The following is a 17985-nucleotide window of genomic DNA, read 5'->3' on the forward strand; positions in this document are numbered from 1 at the left end:
TCGATGGAGCCACTCTCACTTGTTTATTTACACTAAACGCACCGGCGCTGCATATCGCCCCCTGCTGGCCGGGGGTCTCAAGTCCTCGCCTGTCTTGCCTGTTGGCAAGCAGCGCTTCTGCCTCTCTGCGTTTGTCCTCGGTGGTCTATTAAGATTCTAATTAGCTGATAACGCATTTAAATAAAAGGCGTTGGCGACGGGCCGGTGTCGATAAACGTACCGCTGAGGTTATGGCAGAGGCGTTCAGGTAAGCAATTTATTTCGACAGCGTTGCAGTGCGGCGCGGTGCTATAATCGGCGCACTGTCGTCGTTTCACAATGGTGTCGTGGTGAGATGCAGAGCAGTTGATGCTGCACGGAGGGGATGATGTGTCCCTTTGCCAAGAGATGTTCATCCAAACGAGTCATGAGTTGACTTTAAAGCATGCGGGCCTGTTTCGATCCGCATGCGTGTAGGCCGGGAGAACGAGCTGTCATGCATTTCCAGGTTTTTGTTGATCTGGAATGGCATCTATTTGCGCATTAATTTTTCCCTTGGAAAAAAACAACATTTATATCACCGTTTTGTGTGTGATTACGCTGCACTGTTCATGCAGCTACTGTGATTATAGTATTAAATTAAAGCGGTTTGCAGGGAGGACGCGCCAGTTGTTAAATAATATCATCTACTGTGTCATGTTGTGCACCATTTAAAGACGCGACGATGTGACACTGAGGTGAGCTTGGTCTTTTCACATGATCAAAGTCAGTATGACAGAGAAATTGCTAAAATGTTCAGCTCGCTTCATGATTGGCCTGAAACGTTTAAGCCACAGAACATTTGATAATTATTTGCACGTATAAATGTATTAATGTCGCATCCGAGTTGCGCTTGTGTGCGCGCCTAAAGACGTTTTGAGGTCAATTTTGACGGTGACCAATAAATATGTAGCCAAAACATTGATTCATAATCTTGCCTAAAATAAATAAATCACAGCTTAAACATGTTCCAAACATAGTTTTAATCAGGGGAAACGAAAAAAAAACCCCATTACATTCATGTATTTTAAATCTGTCACATGATCAATAGCAGAATGACATTTTCGATATGATGTTGATGCACAAAGGATATTGCTGAATCGTCACAAAATGGAGGGGTTCCCTGCTGCACTTTAAGAGAGGGAGGGCATTCAAGGAAGGAATTCTCTTATTGTGGTGACTGTTATTTCCATCTTTAGTGTCCTGCTGAGTAATGGGCCACTCATCTCTTCATTTAGACTCCTGCTCATCTGTGGAATCTAATCACACATTTAACAGCATCCGACACATGTGACTGTCAAAGAAACTCAGTGGGACTGTCACATTCTGCAGGTGACCTTGCACTCCAGTGCCACAGCCTAAAAATGTCTTGTTATTCTTGAGTGTGAGTATAGCACAATGTCCTCAGGTCTCTGCTCTTCCAGTGCCTGTGTGGTAATGTGGGAATTCTAAGCTGCTTACTTGAATGTGGATATCATCTAACAGGCTTAATGTGTGCTGAACACCAGACTTGGAAAAAGGGGGAATTCTATTTTCGCCACAGCCTTAAACAGAGTCGTTTAAACTAAAACAAGACTGTCAATCAGGAACCAAAGATAAGCATTCAATTCGTAGCGAGCGTTCGCCCGAGATAAGGATGAACACGGCGTCCGTGTGAGAGGGTCGGCTCCATCTTCAAAACGACGCTCTGGTTCAAGTTAATCTTCTCACGTTATTCATTTAAACGTGATTAACTGATAAGGTTTGCACACTATTATTCCGGAACTGGAGACGGATATACTCATTTATCAAAACCACATTGGTGGTTTTCAAGGTTGTGGCCAAACAAGGAGGTGGTTGCAGCACTGCGGCCTCCAAGCAGGTCTGCAACCAGGCTAATGAGGAAAGTAGACGATATTCGGTACTACGCAACATCCTGGCAAGACTGAGCACAATGAGAAGAATCAGGGTAGTTAAACACTGCATCAGCAGGGTTCTAAAGCACATGGTAGCTTCAGGACCTGCTGTTTGAGCAGAACCCCCCCTCCAGCCCGGAAACACTGTCAGAAACCAGTGGGACCCAGGCGTAGCCATCTCCTGGCTGGAGAAGTCACAAAAACAGTACATAATAAAGGTTAATCGGCCAGTTCCATGTGGCCCAGGACGTTGAAGGACTGGATCCTTTCTACACATGGATATTAGTGTAGGAGGGGGCAGGAGGGCTGTTCAGCCAGGTTTGATCACTGAATATAGTAGATCCAGGACCTCATCTGTGCTGGCTGTCTCATTTCCCCCTAAATTCAACCCCGCTATGTGGTCAGTTTTACCGTTATGTTGTCTGGGTGCATCCAAATGTGGAGAGGGAGGAAAGTGCTTGGCTCTTTCTGGGGTCAGCTGATTGGGAAGTGGGTGGTTGGAGCTGCGAGTCGGATAATTAGAAGACCAGAATGTCGGGAATTGTTGTATTAAAGCCGGAATCCGAATCAATTAGCGGCATCCTGATGTGTCAAATGGAGAACTACGACTGCGTCCTTAATGGATCAGTTTGCCCTGTAGGCAAAACAGAGACAGTTAAAAATGTGTTGTGAGAGATTGTCCATAATGACCACGTTATGGACATTCTTTATTCCAGTATGTCAATCAATCAATCAATCTTTATTTATATAGCGTCTTATACAATCAAAATTGTTTCAAGGCGCTTTCCAGAATCCCAGGGCCTAACCCCAGACAAGCAACAGTGGCAAGGAAAAACTCCCCTTTAACAGGAAGAAACCTTGAGCAGGACCAGGCTCATGTAGGGGGACCCTCCTGCTGATGGCCGCCTGGGTAGAGAGAGAGGAGGAGGGGGAGGACAGGTAGAGGATAGGATAGGTAGGAGAGGAGAGGAGAGGAGAGGAGAGGGGTAGAGGAGAGGAGAGGAGAGAGGAGAGGAGAGGAGAGGAAACCATGACCCAGTGGGGTGACAGAGGCCTGTCAGGTGATCATGTTTCCGGACCCCGGCAGCCTTGGCCTATAACAGCATAACTAAGATGTGACCTAACGATTAGACGACCCCCTAAGTATGATAATTTGTCTGTCTATGTATCCCATTATCTAGCGTCAAAATAAACAAGTGGCTTCCTCAAACCTCCTGCTCCAATAAAACAAATTATTCCTGTCGGCACTAAACAAGCTCCCCGGGTCGGCAGGAGCCTGACCCAAAGGAGGAGTTACTGGAGACGCAGCGGTTCCCAGTGCAGGACTTGATGTCGACCAGAATCGTCTCGCCGTGGTCGAGGACACCACACTGGGTGTTTAAAGTGGCCCTGAAGTTGGAATAGAGCTCTAAATCTGACCTTGTTTTCAGACTGAGGCGGGGATCTGTGGGGGAGGCTTGATGGGCTACACCCGATCCAGCCACTGGTGCCCTCGTTCACACATGCATTGTAGTCCTGACGTCGTCAGCTGACGCGTGGATGGGAGCGTTTTTGCGTTTAAATGTGGCGAGAATGTCGGGGATTTGAACAGAACTTGCAGAAGGACACAGGAAACGTCTCCTGATGTTGTGATGGTCAGATTCATGAGGGGAGAAAAACGCCTCGCGCCAACCCTGAGGCGTCCCCTTTAACCCCGTGTCTTCAGTGCGGCGGTGACAACCTGCAGCATCACCACCTTTACACGGAGCAGTTCTGCTGTAGTATTTAAGGAGTGTTGGGACGGAGCTCTGTAGCAACCATGATCGTGACGTCGGTGAGTCGGTGAAATGTGACCCGTCGCGTTGTTCCAGCGTCTGAAAGCAACAGGAAACCATTAAAACGCCGTAAAAACAAAACTCGGCTGTTAAAACGTTCGTTTTGATGAGGGTTGGCTGCACGTTGAAATACTTCTTTATGATCTCGGTGAACGATTTGTGATTAGAGGTGCATCACGGGCGTAACGTGAAAATATGGAGAAGCAAATAGGACATTTGAGTGTGTGTGTGTGTGTGTGTGTGTGTGTGAGAGAGAGATATAAGGAGAAGGGTCAGAAGGGAAAACAATCGTCTCTTTCTTTAGACGGCTCCTCAGGGTTCTGCTGCATTAGAAACACACCACTGTCTTCATACGTGGTTCCAGGACTTTTGACAATGGAAAGATGCAGAATTGTCCTGTGTTTTGCGTTGATGTTGCTTATACAGTGAACACTAAGCTTTATTTAACGCCGTTCGTTTGGGACGGTCAAACACCTTCGGTCCACCTGGGTTAACAGTTAACAAGAGCTTCTGGTCATAACCAGAAAGGCTGATTATTCAGGAGTTACCTCATAATCTGGAGGGGGATTAGTTGACGCCGCTGTATCTTTCACTGAGGTTGCGTAACCTCTCTGGACATCACAACAGGACAATGCTGCATGTCTCGCCAGTCAGGGACATTATTATTATTAGTAATAGTAGTAGTAATAATAAGACCCGGTTACCAACATCTCCAGGTTAGTAATCCTGCCAATACATAGATTTCAGTCGGCATCTGTGATGGGATCGAGGGGAATATCTGAGGTTGCAGCAGATGTTTCCGGGCCTGAGGCAGCAGAACCCATCTGTCAGCTGACCGGAACCATGACGGAGCAGCGAGAGTTTAATTGGACAAAAATCAGAGGGAAGGGACAGGATTCACGCCCTCTTACATGTTTTAGAACTTCTTATGGCGGCGCCTCGCATCAAAAATAAAGAAATCATTATTTTCCTCATCACTCTCCACTCAGGACACAGACCCAGCGGGACACAGATCTGGACGTTCTGCTGCATTTATTGTTTTTAAGAGCTCAAAACCTCCATCATTCTCAGAGGAAAGAAGTTTGGGTCAACCGGGACATCCGGTTGGGGGAGAACTGTCTTGGTCCGAGGGGTAACTAAGGCTGGAGACGGTTTCAGCCCGACAACCGCTGATGCAGCTCTGCGCCAAAAACTGGGCTCTTTGGATCCTTGTGAGACAAAGACGCAGGAAAGACAGAACCATTTTCATCGGCCCACGGATTCACATTAAATTCTGGGTTCGGGTGGTCCTCCCGAGGTCCGGTGTGTAGATTGATGAGGAAATAAATGAATTTTATTTTTTTAGATTTGACGTGAGGGTGAACAACTGTGTGAAAACATTCTGTCCCCACCGTAGCGTCCCTCCGTTTGTCCAGAATGGATTGTCCTCACTGATCTGCTAATGGTTATTGATGGGACGGCTCTCTCCCTCTGCATGAATGCGCTCGTTGTCTCAGCGCTGTTTTCCGGTTGGAGAGGTCGTCTTCTCCGCTCCTCCGGGCTGTTTTCCTCCTCTGCTTGTCCTCGTGTTTTCCACGAGCCCGTCCGTGTTTCTCTCCACCTTCATGGCTTCGTTACACTCCTAATACAGTTTGACCGTTTCTCTGAGTCCTCATGGATCGAATCCTTTCTGCCAGCAAACAATAGTTCATTTTTCCGGCACTTTTCTTGGATTTTTCCCAGGATCAGATGGGTTTTATTTCTACTTCCTGTTTCTCTTTATCATTAAATTACACTCGTGTCTCACTAAATGAAATCAGCCTGATTAATGTGTCACCTGCTTGATTAGTTCATTGATGCGGAGGTCACATAAACCTAAGACGCTGTTATATTATATTATGGGCTGTCTGCAGTGACAGAGGAGTTCTCTGACCAGATGATGTCATGGCGCTGACTAACACGAATTGCTTCCTGTCCTAGTTGTTCACACCAGGGAATGGAGCCTGCAGACGCAGGTGGGTGGTGTCATTGTTCCTGTCTGGTTAGATCAAGGCCGGGGTCATGTGCCCGAGGCGTCTGACATTTTATAATCGTATATTGAGTCAGAATCGTGGTTTCGATCTGACCAACCTGCACAGTGATGCTGACTAGCGGATAACGGAGGATCTGCTCTCTGTTTGATGGCTTCACAAGAAATCTTGTTGGTTCGGAGAAAATCTGACAGAAATTTAACCTCACAACTCACATTAGCCACCGTTCAGACTCATATCCACACAAATCTGGTAGTTTTGTGTGTCGGTGCCACTCAGAAACCATCTCCTTTCTCGAGTTGGAGAAAACCATCTCGTTTTCTGACCCCCCGACAGGTTTGAAGACCCCTGATCAGTTGGCTCCACAGCGGACCAGTCAGTCAGTATCTCAGCTCACCGAAGACACGCTCAGACCACCATGTCTATTCCCAGCTGCAGTCCAGAGAGAGAGAGCTCTGCTGGGGTTCTCCCCCAGTTAGAGTGTCCTTCCTCACCACCTGGCATGGACCAAGACCCCTTGTCAACAGGAAGCCCAGTGCTCAGCCCCGACTCCTCCTCTCACGATGCAGCGCTCTCGGCACCGGCCTTGTCCCCAGCAGACTCTGAGAATCTGAGTCCCGATGAACTGGAGCTGCTGGCAAAACTGGAGGAGCAGAACAGGTGAGTTCTGAAGCCAACAAGAGCAGAGTCTTGGATGTGATACTGTAATGATGCAATATCAATTATCGGATTCATCTCTAACCATCACGTGTAATCTGAGCTCCTCGTTCTGGTCGACCCTCTCTGGACGCAGGTTGCTGGAGGCGGATTCCAAATCCATGCGATCAATGAGCGGCTCGCGACGCAACAGTGGCTCCTCGCTGGTGTCCAGCTCCTCCGCTTCCTCCAACCTGTCCCACCTGGAGGAGGACACCTGGATCCTGTGGGGGCGCATCGTCAACGAGTGGGAAGAGTGGAGACGCAAGAAGGACAAACTCCTAAAGGTGGGGATTCAGAGGCATTTCTTTGTGCTGTGGGTGTTCTCTGGGGGCACATGTGAAGATTATTCACCATTTGTTGATATTTTCAAGCACATCACAACATAGATCAACAAAATACTGTCCCCCATTTGTTGACCAGGAGTTGATCAGGAAAGGAATTCCCCATCATTTCCGGGCCATTGTCTGGCAGCTGCTGGGTAACGCTACTGACATGCCGGTGAAGAACCAGTACTCTGAGCTGCTGAAGATGTCGTCGCCCTGTGAGAAGCTGATCCGCAGAGATATCGCCCGCACCTACCCCGAGCACGAGTTCTTCAAAGGCCAGGACAGCCTGGGGCAGGAGGTCCTTTTCAACGTCATGAAGGCAAGAATTGTTCGCACCACATGGAGCTTTGAAATCCTCAGTCTTCACATCTGCAGCGGTTTGGCCTTTCCATACTTTTCTGCCTCAAAGCCCAAATTTGGTAACATCCCTGCCCCCTGGTGGCCTCTTGTGGTAACACAGTGCTCGCACCAGTTCCAAGTTATCGTTTTTATATCATAATTATGCACAATATCAATAAAGCAAAGGAAGAGTAAAGGAAACAAATAAAAAAATGACAACTTTGTATGTGTGTACTCAGGCATACTCTCTGGTGGATCGAGAGGTGGGCTACTGTCAAGGAAGTGCATTCATTGTTGGCCTGCTGCTAATGCAGGTAATGCTCTCAGGAATCCAGCATCTAGACTGGCATTGAATTCAGTGTGTTGGAACGTGCACGTGCTGTCTGAGGTGTTACTCAGATTTACAATATTTCTGTGAGTGACCTTTAACAAAACTGACATTTTACACACTCTGCTCAGATGCCAGAAGAGGAGGCGTTTTGTGTTTTTGTGCGTCTGATGCAGGAGTACCGTCTGAGGGAGCTGTTCAAGCCCAGTATGGCTGAACTGGGTCTCTGCATCTACCAGTTCGAATATCTGCTCCAGGTAAAGGAGGCGGCTCTTGCAGTATCGCTTCTTTCCACCAGGGGGCGACCAGTACTTTGTTTTTATGGAGAACATTAATGTCCCTGATTTAAATTTGCATTCGAATTTGTCTTGTTAAGGAGCAACTGCCGGAGCTGAACCTCCATTTCCGATCCCAGAGTTTTCACACATCCATGTACGCCTCTTCCTGGTTCCTCACTCTTTTCCTCACCTTCCTCCCGCTGCCTGTTGCCACGCGCATCTTTGATATTTTCATGTATGAGGTAGGAAAAAATGTTGCTTTGGAATTAAGCGCTTTCTTTTAAGCATGTGACCTGTTTTTGTAGATAAATAATGAAACTTGATATTTCAGGGCCTAGAGATTATCTTCCGCGTTGGCTTGGCCATTCTACAGTACAACCAAACGGACCTCGTTCAGCTGGACATGGAGGGCATGTCCCAGGTTAGCGTCCCAGTATTTGCTCTTTATTTATTATTTTCATGGATAGACTTGACCACAAGTTCAATGTTGACCTCCCACTTGCCCCTTTTGCACACGAGCAAACGCTATGAGTATGTTTCCTCATAAACATTCAGTTCTGAGAGTTCTGATCTTGTGTTTCCGTCTCTGTCCTCCAGCATTTCCAGAAGGTGATTCCTCACCAGTTTGACAGCTGCCCTGACAAGCTGATCCTCAGGGCCTACCAGATCAAATATAACCCCAAGAGGATGAAGAAGTAGGACTGAAAGTCATGATTTCTGTCCGACAGACGCTGGTTATTCCTTATAATAACAATATTAAAGGTAAACAGGAAGCTGATCAACATTCTGCAATCATTTCTTTCAGACTAGAGAAGGAATATACCACGATCAAGAACAAGGAAATGGAGGAACAGATCGAAATCAAGGTGTGTGTGTGTGTGTGTGTGTGTGTGTGTGGTGTGTGTGTGTGTGTGTGTGTGTGTGTGTTTAAACAATTAAACGTGATTTACTCGGCGAATAACTCCCGTTACTGTTGTGTTCTCAGCGGTTACGCACAGAAAACAGACTGTTGAAGCAGAGAATTGAGACTCTAGAGAAGGTGAGAGAGCTTTCATTATCAGTTGATCTAAATAGTCAACAATGGTTAAACAAACCAGGGTTTAACAGCGTCCCCCAGAGGGAGCGAACCAGCTGAGGCCTCGCTGGTCTGGTCTCGCCATGAACACCGCGTCGGTGTGTTTGTGTGTGTTTGGGGGGGGTTTCTAGCTTCTTTCTACCAGGAGAGGGTTCATCAAAATCCTGGGTCGAGTCCTCATAATCTGCTTCTTTCTTTCTCTTGGATTTCCTCTGTTTTGTGATGGATTATCTTCTCGGCCTGTCCCTCTCTCTTCATCACTTTTTGTCACCCTTCTTCTTCCTCTCCGTGGCTGCAGGAGAGCGCTGCTCTGGCAGACAGGCTGATCCAGGTAGAGTACTGTAACCACTGCTGCCTTCCTCTCTCCTCCTCCTCCTTTTCCTTCTGGACTCCTGCATCTTCATGCTAATCAGACAACACGCATGACCATCCTATAATTTCTGAATGCATGTGTTTTTAATCCAATATGAGAGTGTAAACTCCCCACATGTGGCATGTAAATATGTGGTTCCCCCTTTAATTATCCATATGTGACTGTAAACCAACCCTAAACCCATTCTGACATTTTGGGAAATATGCTTGAATCCCAGTAGACGGAGGCTTCTGGGCATAAACGGCCGTTTGGAGTTTTCAGCGTTTGTTACCAAAGCTGCTGCAACTCCACGTGTAGATTTTAGGATGTGGAAAAATGACGAAATGCCCAAATCAAACGATGTGTGATGACAAGCACCCGCTTGTGTCGTCCCTTATCATACTGTGAATTCACTTAAATTAGCTGAACATTATTTAAACTGTTTGAAAACCACAGTTTTAAAAAAAATAAAAATAAAGTGACCACTTGGAATAAGTAAGCAAATAGCTCAGAGCCTCTTATTGGATGGTTCATACGCGGCCGATTATCTTTGAGCTGTTATTTAACCTCAAATGACGCAACAAGCAGCTTCTCATTTCTTCAAAAACCGTGTTGAAACAAGCGTCCTGTGGTCATGGAAAAGATGTCGGTCTGGTGAAGAAGAGTCAAATCATCGGCTGCATCAAAAGATCTGACTGGATTAAAGAAACAAATGGAATCGGGTTCCGAACTGTCCAAACATCATTAAAAACTGGAAAGATGCAGGCAAACTATCCTCTTCTAGGAAGAAACGCCGTCAGAATAAAATCCTTAATGACTGTGATTAAACGTCAAATCGTCAAACTCAGGAATAGTTTCTAGTATATATACGCTAATTAGTTTAGCCTCAAAAGCTAAACTTTATCTAAAAGTCATAAAAGCCTCCCAGTGGTTGTTTCTGTTCATCCAGTTAGATCTTTATGCATCTTATTCAACTTGCACAGTCATTATCATTTAGCTACGATAGCCTGTTGGTAAAGAAGAATGTTCCTTAACACGTCCGGCTCTTATTTTGAGTGTCGTTCCAGGGTCAGGTGACGAGAGCTCAAGAGGCGGAGGAGAACTACGTGATCAAGCGGGAGTTAGCCGTGGTGAGGCAGCAGTGCACCACAGCCAGCGAGAGCCTGGAAAAAGCACAAGACACCATCCGAGAGCTGCAGCAACAGAAGGTTAAAAACCACCGCCCGGCAAATGTTTCTCACATGCTTGATGCTCGGAACGCCACAGTTCTCATTTGAATCTTTACTGTTCGGACGGAGGGGCGTCAAACCCGCAGCTATGATTTCATTAAAGATGAGAAGAGGAGTGTTTAGCTAGCAGTTGGGTCAGGTTAGCGCATTTAGCTCATAGCGAAGCCTTCTGATGTCTGAACCAGACATCAGAAGTTCAAATTTACCATCAAAAGTGCGTCAGTGATTTATTTTTGGTGGCTCTGGTGAGACACACATCTTTATTCCAACTCAGATTTCTGGCACCCATCACCCAGCAGAGTTCACACACCTACGGACGCCCACAGGCCTCTTTGATGACCCAAACTGAGACTCTCCAAATGACAAACCAACACTGCTCTACACACGCGATGTACTTGCCTAATTTCAAGCATTCTACAATTTTGCATCATAGGAAAGTCTTTTATTTCCAGTCAGGCCTTGTTATTTTCCTTTGTAGTTACGCTTTTTGCATTTTTTAGAGTTAAAGATTGCGTCACGGAGTGTGCGAAGAACTTGTGTGACAGGAAATATAGAAGAGGCTATTATGGGAGACTAGACTTGAATCTAAGGATGGAGGGAAGAAAAATAATGCAAATAAAGAAATGATGAGGTAATGCAGCTTAAAAGGGGTGTTAAACAAAAGGAGAGCATTTTAGGAGAATATCCTTTTTCCTCTTATTTCCAAAAATGGATTCAAAAAGTCACAGAAATACAGTTGTGCATCCTAATCTCTTTAAACTGACCACAGTTCCTGCACCGTGTAGCTGGAGTATGGGGGGGGGTGGGGGGGGTGGGCTGGAGTATCGGGGGGGAACAAACAAGTTCATTCTTCTGACCTTTCAGTATCTTTCTGACACCGCCGACGTTTGTTTCAGTACTCGGAGCCGTTTGTGACCAGTCTGCAGACCCAACTGGAGCAGTCCAGGCTGCGCGAGACAGAGCTCCTGGGAGCGCTGAAAGAGATGCAAGATAAAGTCCTCGACCTGGAGAAGGTGCGTTATCGGGGGGAGAACAGGGATCACAGGGTGCACCGGGTTCAGTATTTACAGGCACCACTGCTAGATGGCAACTTAATGTATATGGTTTCAAGGTACTGGTCAAGGTATCTTTTCCATCTTCATGGTGCTGAGAAGAAAGTATTATAGTATTCCCCCCTTCCTGATAGATTGAAGACAACATAATGTGATGACATAGGTTTTTCTATAAAGCTGACTTTAATTTCAGCACCCCGTGAAGAAATTACTGAACTAGAATTTGTCAAAGTGAAGTTGGCTACCAGAAGATCATTAGGCCATCGGGTCTTGACCTGAAGCTCAGGGGTCTGACCTGAAACACAGCAGGAAGTCCACCTCCAGGAAGGTTTCTGGAGTAAACCTCCACACAAACTCTCCATTGTGGCTGAATTAAAGCAGTTTTAGAGTTGCAAAAATTGCTCCACAGCCATTTACAATCAACCCGGGATTTTAAAATCTGCGCACTTAGTGGGACGGTTGAATCCCAGCCGGGTTTTCTGACCTAGGTCTCAGTTTCACTTGCCTGGTGGAAGCTGCTTTCTGCCTGGGAGGACAGAAAACCCGGCAGGATCACCGCCCAGGAGGGACTGGGTTCCATCACGCACTTTAGACACCCAGACAACCGTCCAGAACATCCATCATGTCGATTTAACACGTTTGCCCACGCAGAGGAGCAGCAGCCTGCCCGACGAGAACAACGTCGCCGCTTTGCAGGAGGAGGTGAAGCAAATGAAGCTGAGGGAGCTGGAGATGCTGCGCTCCTTCAGAGAGATGCAGGACACTGTCAGTGAGCTCAACCAGCGCTGGCAGGTATCACACACACACACACACACACACACACACACACACACACACACACACACACTTAAAATCAGTTTCATCTTCACCCTGATGTTGGCCATGAACCCAGGCCACGAGCAACCGGCACGGTCACACCTTCGTGCGCTCTCCGCAGCTCCACATGTCGCGGGGCAGCAGCACGGGCGGCGGCGGCGGTCACTGGAAGGAATCGCCGAAGAAGAACGCCATGAACGAACTGCAGGATAAACTGATGACGGTCAGACTGAGGGAGGCCGAGGCTCAGGCCGAGCTGAGGGAGGTCAAGCTCAAAGCGCTGCAGCTGGAGAGCCAGGTGTGAATGCGCTAATGGAGGGAACGCTAACCGGACGCGTAAATGCTGCAAATGGTGGTAACGGCGCCCGTATGACCCCTCCTCTGCAGAACCAGATCCACAGCAAGCTGATTGGTCGGAATGAGCAGGAGCGTTCCAGCCTGCAGGACCGTCTCCAGATGCTGGCCAACCAAAACAAAGCTCTGCAGACTCAGCTCAGCGAGATGAAAAGGAAGCAGGCCGAGTCGGACTGCAAGGTGTGTGTTGTGTGTGTGTGTGTGTGGGGGGGGGGGGGGGGGGTACTGCAGGAAGATCACGGGCAGAAGAGCGTTTAAAACTGATTAGGCGGTGCTGTCTGGATGATGGAAAGGTTGAGCTGCAGGGAAGGGCAGGTGTGATGAAGGCTGTTTGTAGCACCCCATCAATAACCATCAGTGGAATCATCTCATCCTCTTTAGCTTTTAAAGATCACCCCCCCCCCCTCTCCTCTCACAGAGTAAAGAGGAGGTGATGGCAGTTCGACTGAGGGAAGCCGACAGCATGGCCACCATGGCCGAACTCAGGCAGAAGGTTGCTGAACTGGAGATACAGGTAAATATTCCCGTGTGTGTGTGTTTAAGGTTTATGCTAAGACTGAAGATGTGTGACCTGTGTGGGGGAAAAATGTCTTCCTCAGAAGGAAGAGGGGCTGGTCAAAGGTCAGCTGAACCACTCGGACCTGAGACAGTACATCAACCAGATGAAGAACCAGATCACGGAGCTCAAGAACGAGGTTGGACGAGCACGCACGCACTAAACTAGGGCCCCTATGCATGAGGAATTCTGCCTCTAGTCCTGCCACCCCTGCCCCTATACTGATCAGCTGCTCTGCCTCATCTATAGGATGGTCTCTTTTACCCCGTTAGACGTGCACACCTCTAATTTATATTTACAGATACATGCAAGCATGTTCACGGTTTCACTCTATATAAATGTGAATTTCCTTCATAGATGATTGATAATTCATCACTACACATTATTGTTAATGTCTACAGATGTGTGTTTATATTTATGTGCGTAGTTGTATGTTAAGTTGTGCATGTTTTGTTTATTTGTCCCCCATGGTTGTCGTAGCTGCTGATCTTCAGGGTAAAATCTAAAGACGGATGCCTTTTGATTCAATGATCGAGATCGAGAGCGCCGCTCTAGTTTGCGGCCTCCTGTTTCCTGATCCCCTCCGTTTCCTTTTGAGGCGACTCGTTGACAACCTCCCGTGACCCCTCTTTTCTCCCGCGAGGCTCCGCGTTCTCAGCCGCCAGCCTGTCTGAGTTTGTTCATTCAGAGAGTGTCGGTGCGTGACAGCAGCAGCGTGTGAGAGTGCCCTGCCCTTTACTGCTTCTCCGCTACCCCCCCCACCCCCACCAGCAGCAGCTCATCGTGAAGCTGCAGCTTTATACAGGTGACCCAAATTTGCATCAGTGCCCTCGAGGAGGGTTGGCGTCGCCGTCAACAGGGCGCAACGCCGCGTTCGTGATGCGGCCGGACTGGAAGCGGGCGGCCTGCTAGCGGATGAGCTGCTTTTCACCTGTTTGAGTGCCGAGAAAAAAACAAACCTCAGAGCAGAAAAGGCAGATTCAGTCATAACATTTCCAATGGTTAACCGCTGGTTTCCCTCCTCCCCCCACTGCTGTACAGGAAGCCTGAATGCGTGACTGGGGGCTGAAAGCTCTGAGATTTGTCATGAGTCATCGTTGGACGCGCTTGTTTGACTCTGTAACGTGAGCGTGGCGATTTGAGCGACGACAACGGCGGACGAAATGTAAAACAACCAGGAAGAGCAGCTGGAGGATTTTTAGATTTAAAGCTGCCGCCGTCTATTTTTAGTAACCAGTTCAGGGAAGTCATATTTCTGGTTAGCTGCTCAAATTTAGCTGCCCTATTTGGACAGCCCCGAAACTGTAACCAGGATGCGAGTTTCACTCCCCCAAACCTCTTCTCGGCATGTGACGTTTTCCGACCAAAAGAGAGCATCATCCTACCCCAGCGTGTTATTTGAAAGCACAACGCCTGAGTTTACTAAACCAGCGGCTCGACTCCCCTTTAAACCCAGACGCCCGTTTACGCGTACGTGACACCGCTGATCACTATTATCACTGTTGATGAAAGAAACCGTTTCATGTGCGCTCAGAACAGGCAACTGCGAGGACAGAAGCTCGGGCCCAGGGGCAGCGGAGGAGGAAGCTCCGCCTACCAGGATTTGTGTCTGACCAGCCCCGCCTCGGCCGAAGGGGACTACCTGAGCTCGGACGACGACCTGCTCTCCAGCCCGCTGCCTGCCAACGCCCTCTACCCGCCGCTGTCCGTGCAGTGTCACCCGTCCGCCCACCTGGACAGCGAAGGGAGCACAGACAGCGAGGCAGAGGAGCGGACGCCCCCCGACCCCCAGCAGCTGTACGGCAGCATGGTGTGCGCCAAGGCGCTCGACGACTGAGAGGCAGAGGCGTCAAATTGACAGTTTGACCTCGCGGGAGGCCGGATCTGTGCGGAACAGACGGACTGTTTGGGCCCATTTATCCCACCCGGCCCTCCTGCGATTGGACATTTCCCGCTAACCGCGCCGTTACCCTGTAGTTCCCAACCCGCCGGCCATCGTGTCCCCGCCCCCTCAGCCCCACGCGGATCATAATCATCCGCATCCGTCCCCGACCCGAGTCACGCAGATCTCGCTCGAGGTCAGCCGGACCTGAATGTGCGACTGTTGTTCGTCCCCAGAACTGAATACTGGACCCACCCGCTCCGTCCGTCCCTCCTCAGCCCCCCCGTCAGAACGGGTCAAAACACTTGGTCCTCCTACGTGCGTCTCGGTTGGAAAGCTGGCGGCGACGTGCAGGAGCGGACCCGCGGGGGTGTTTGGAGCGGCTCCTTATACTCGTGCGCGTTTTCTGTGTTTTCTGTTCACCTCGACAGGAAAACAAGCGAATTCTGGCGACGGCTCGCATCAAATAACCTACAAAAACAGGAAGACAGTGGTGCCAAATCTTTTCGTTTGTTAATTATTGTTGTTATTTATATGTTGTAATTTATTTTGATATTTTTCTTATTTTTTTATACACACTGAGGCCAAACTTTCTACGCCGTCCTTTGTGCCAACCGGCGACCTGTTGAAGGAAACACCTGCTGCTATGATTTTTTTTGTTCTCTCATTTGTCTACGTTACGTGTTTATTTGTCCCGTGTAGCTAAGGTTAGCAAAACTTCCTGTTTAGCGCCGCCACAGAACGGGTTGACAAATACCGAAAATGTCTAATCTGACTCTTCAGTGATGCCTCGAAACCAGTGGAAACCGTTGGGATTTCTCAAACGCGAGGTTTTATGATGTGTAAGCGCGACTTAAAGGGATGGATTTGCCTACGCACATATCTGAATGGTCCCACGTGCGCTCGCACCATCAACCATTTCAACCCCTCGTTGGGTGGTTTTGCTCCTCTCTAGTATTTAAGCTACCGGGTGTAGCTTGGCTCAAGTCCTTCCCAGAAAGAAAGAAATCTCAGTTTCCCAACTAAACACACAGTTTTTAGAGTTTGCAACTCCCGCTCAGCAGTGTCCTGCTCTCATGGCTGGAATTTCATGATATAGGACAGTAAACGCAGCAGTTGAGAGCGTAGCGAGGCCGCCGTCGCTACCGAGAGCGGGGGAAAACATATCGGACAGGATAATCTGTGGAAATGCTTGATGAGGAACAACTGTATGTCCTTGAGTTTAAAGCTATGCGTCGGTTTCCTGAAGCTTGCGAAAGTGAAGATTTTATCAAACGGTTTTTGTTTTGTTTTTTGCACATGAAGAAGATAATAGATTCTTTTCTCTATAGATTTTACTCTTCTGAGGGACCTCGGGCTGACCTTGGGATTGGCTCTTTAAGGGCCTCTGTCAGCACCACAGATGTATGAGTCTGGTTCAGGGTAAAGGGCTGATTTTTGGAGCTACCAAAATCAGCCTTCAGCTAAAGAGGATGTTGGTTTTCCCACCCGGCTGTTGCAATTAACAGCTTTTTAGTGGTCACTGTGGCATCAAACGACTGAATGCAGCGTCACGGCAAAAGAAAGACGTTACCAAATGTTCACTTGTGTTCCTTCCAGGCTGGATTTGTATTTAAATGACTAGAAGTTTTAAAAATGTCTATTCATGATGACTAATGAATATATGCCATTTCCTTAATCATAATCTGATTAAGTAACCTAAAGCAGTGTTTTTTTGTTTGTTTTTTTACCTCTGACCTATGGAAGCTGTTACAGTCTAAAAAGTAAAGTTTAAAAAGTTATTTAAACTGCATACGTGCTGGTTCAGATCTCTGGTTTGGGCCACTGTCTTTGTATTTACTGTGATCAAACCATTTAATACGTTAGTTTTCAATATGGCACTCGTGCTCATCTGTAAAATAACTCCTGTGGTTACCTCCTGATATCAGTATTACTGCATAAACCCGACGGGACAGGTCGTGTGTGATGTTAAAAGTGTGGGCACGCTTTCTGGGGAGGGAAAAAATAAAATAATTGCTGCGGCCCCCCCTTCCCCCCGTAAACACTCATGTAGAGGATATGAATTTAGTGTTGGTGGAATTATGAGCTCACTGTGCTGCTCCAGGTGTTTAAAAAATTTCCCCTGAGGTAAAACAACACAGCGTCATGCAGACGTGCCGGAGGGGAAAAGGACGTCCTGCTTCTCAGTGGAGACGGCTGTCCGACGGACCCCCGTCCACCCTCTCTTTCTGTCTCGCAGTCCCGCCCATGTTGTTATCAAATGCATTAAAATGCAGTAAAAATAAATTCCATTATGACAGGAAAGAAATATCAGTGTTCCGTATCCTGTACGATGATACAAAATAAACTTTGACGGTGCGCCTTTGCAAAGTTTTGTGCTTGATTTCATTTTTATGGCTAACATAACAAAGAAATGCCAAACTTTCTGTGAATTGTGACTCCATATAAAGTTGTGTATTTGTATTATCATGTCATGCAGCTTGGCCACAAAAGTGTCATAATTTACCAGTATACACACTTCCTGTTTTTTTCTTGATAAATGTGATGTAATTGAAGTTAGCAGGTAGCCTAACCCAGCAGATTGGCACATTATGAATGCTACAAGCAGTGATGGACATCATGCAAATGTATCCTACCAAAAATTAGCAGTAATTATTTTGAAACGAGACATTCTCACAGCTACAAAGTCTTGGCCTTTAGGGTGACCTAATAGAAAATGTGTGATGATGGTACACCACAAGGACTTTTTCACTTCATATGGGACATTTACAACCTCAAATAATCCTGATGGCACTGATGTCAGCAAATCTACTGCCAATATCTAATAAGTTTCATATTTATTGCTAATTGTTCATGCTGGCTAGCAGAGGTGACTATTTTTGACATGTGCACGCTTCAAATTAAAAAAGAATACTGTTTTTATTGAAACATGCAGAAGAGTAGATTGTGAATGTAGTGGAGTG

The 17985-nt window shown here is 47.4% G+C and overlaps 1 protein-coding gene across 2 annotated transcripts; it reads left to right on the forward strand.

Annotated features, from left to right (window-relative positions):
- The first annotated feature begins 64 nt into the window (after positions 1–64).
- evi5l (ecotropic viral integration site 5 like) lies at positions 65–17392 on the forward strand. 2 transcript variants are annotated; one of them, XM_057036698.1, is made up of 20 exons: positions 66–247; positions 6073–6396; positions 6530–6719; positions 6856–7080; positions 7340–7414; positions 7560–7685; positions 7805–7948; positions 8038–8127; positions 8304–8401; positions 8512–8572; positions 8692–8745; positions 9080–9112; positions 10201–10341; positions 11259–11375; positions 12066–12206; positions 12352–12528; positions 12618–12764; positions 13003–13098; positions 13184–13279; positions 14675–17392. In XM_057036698.1, the coding sequence occupies exons 2-20, from the start codon at positions 6155–6157 to the stop codon at positions 14975–14977; spliced, it is 2556 nt and encodes an 851-aa protein (XP_056892678.1). In that variant the 5' UTR covers positions 66–247; positions 6073–6154; the 3' UTR covers positions 14978–17392. The 2 variants fall into 2 exon arrangements, with proteins under 2 accessions (XP_056892679.1, XP_056892678.1); XM_057036699.1 differs by lacking the exon at positions 9080–9112 and having other exon boundaries at positions 65–247.
- The last annotated feature ends 593 nt before the right edge of the window (positions 17393–17985 follow it).

Source organism: Takifugu flavidus, chromosome 6 (genome assembly GCF_003711565.1).
Source record: "Takifugu flavidus isolate HTHZ2018 chromosome 6, ASM371156v2, whole genome shotgun sequence".
NCBI classification, from domain to species: Eukaryota; Metazoa; Chordata; class Actinopteri; order Tetraodontiformes; family Tetraodontidae; genus Takifugu; species Takifugu flavidus.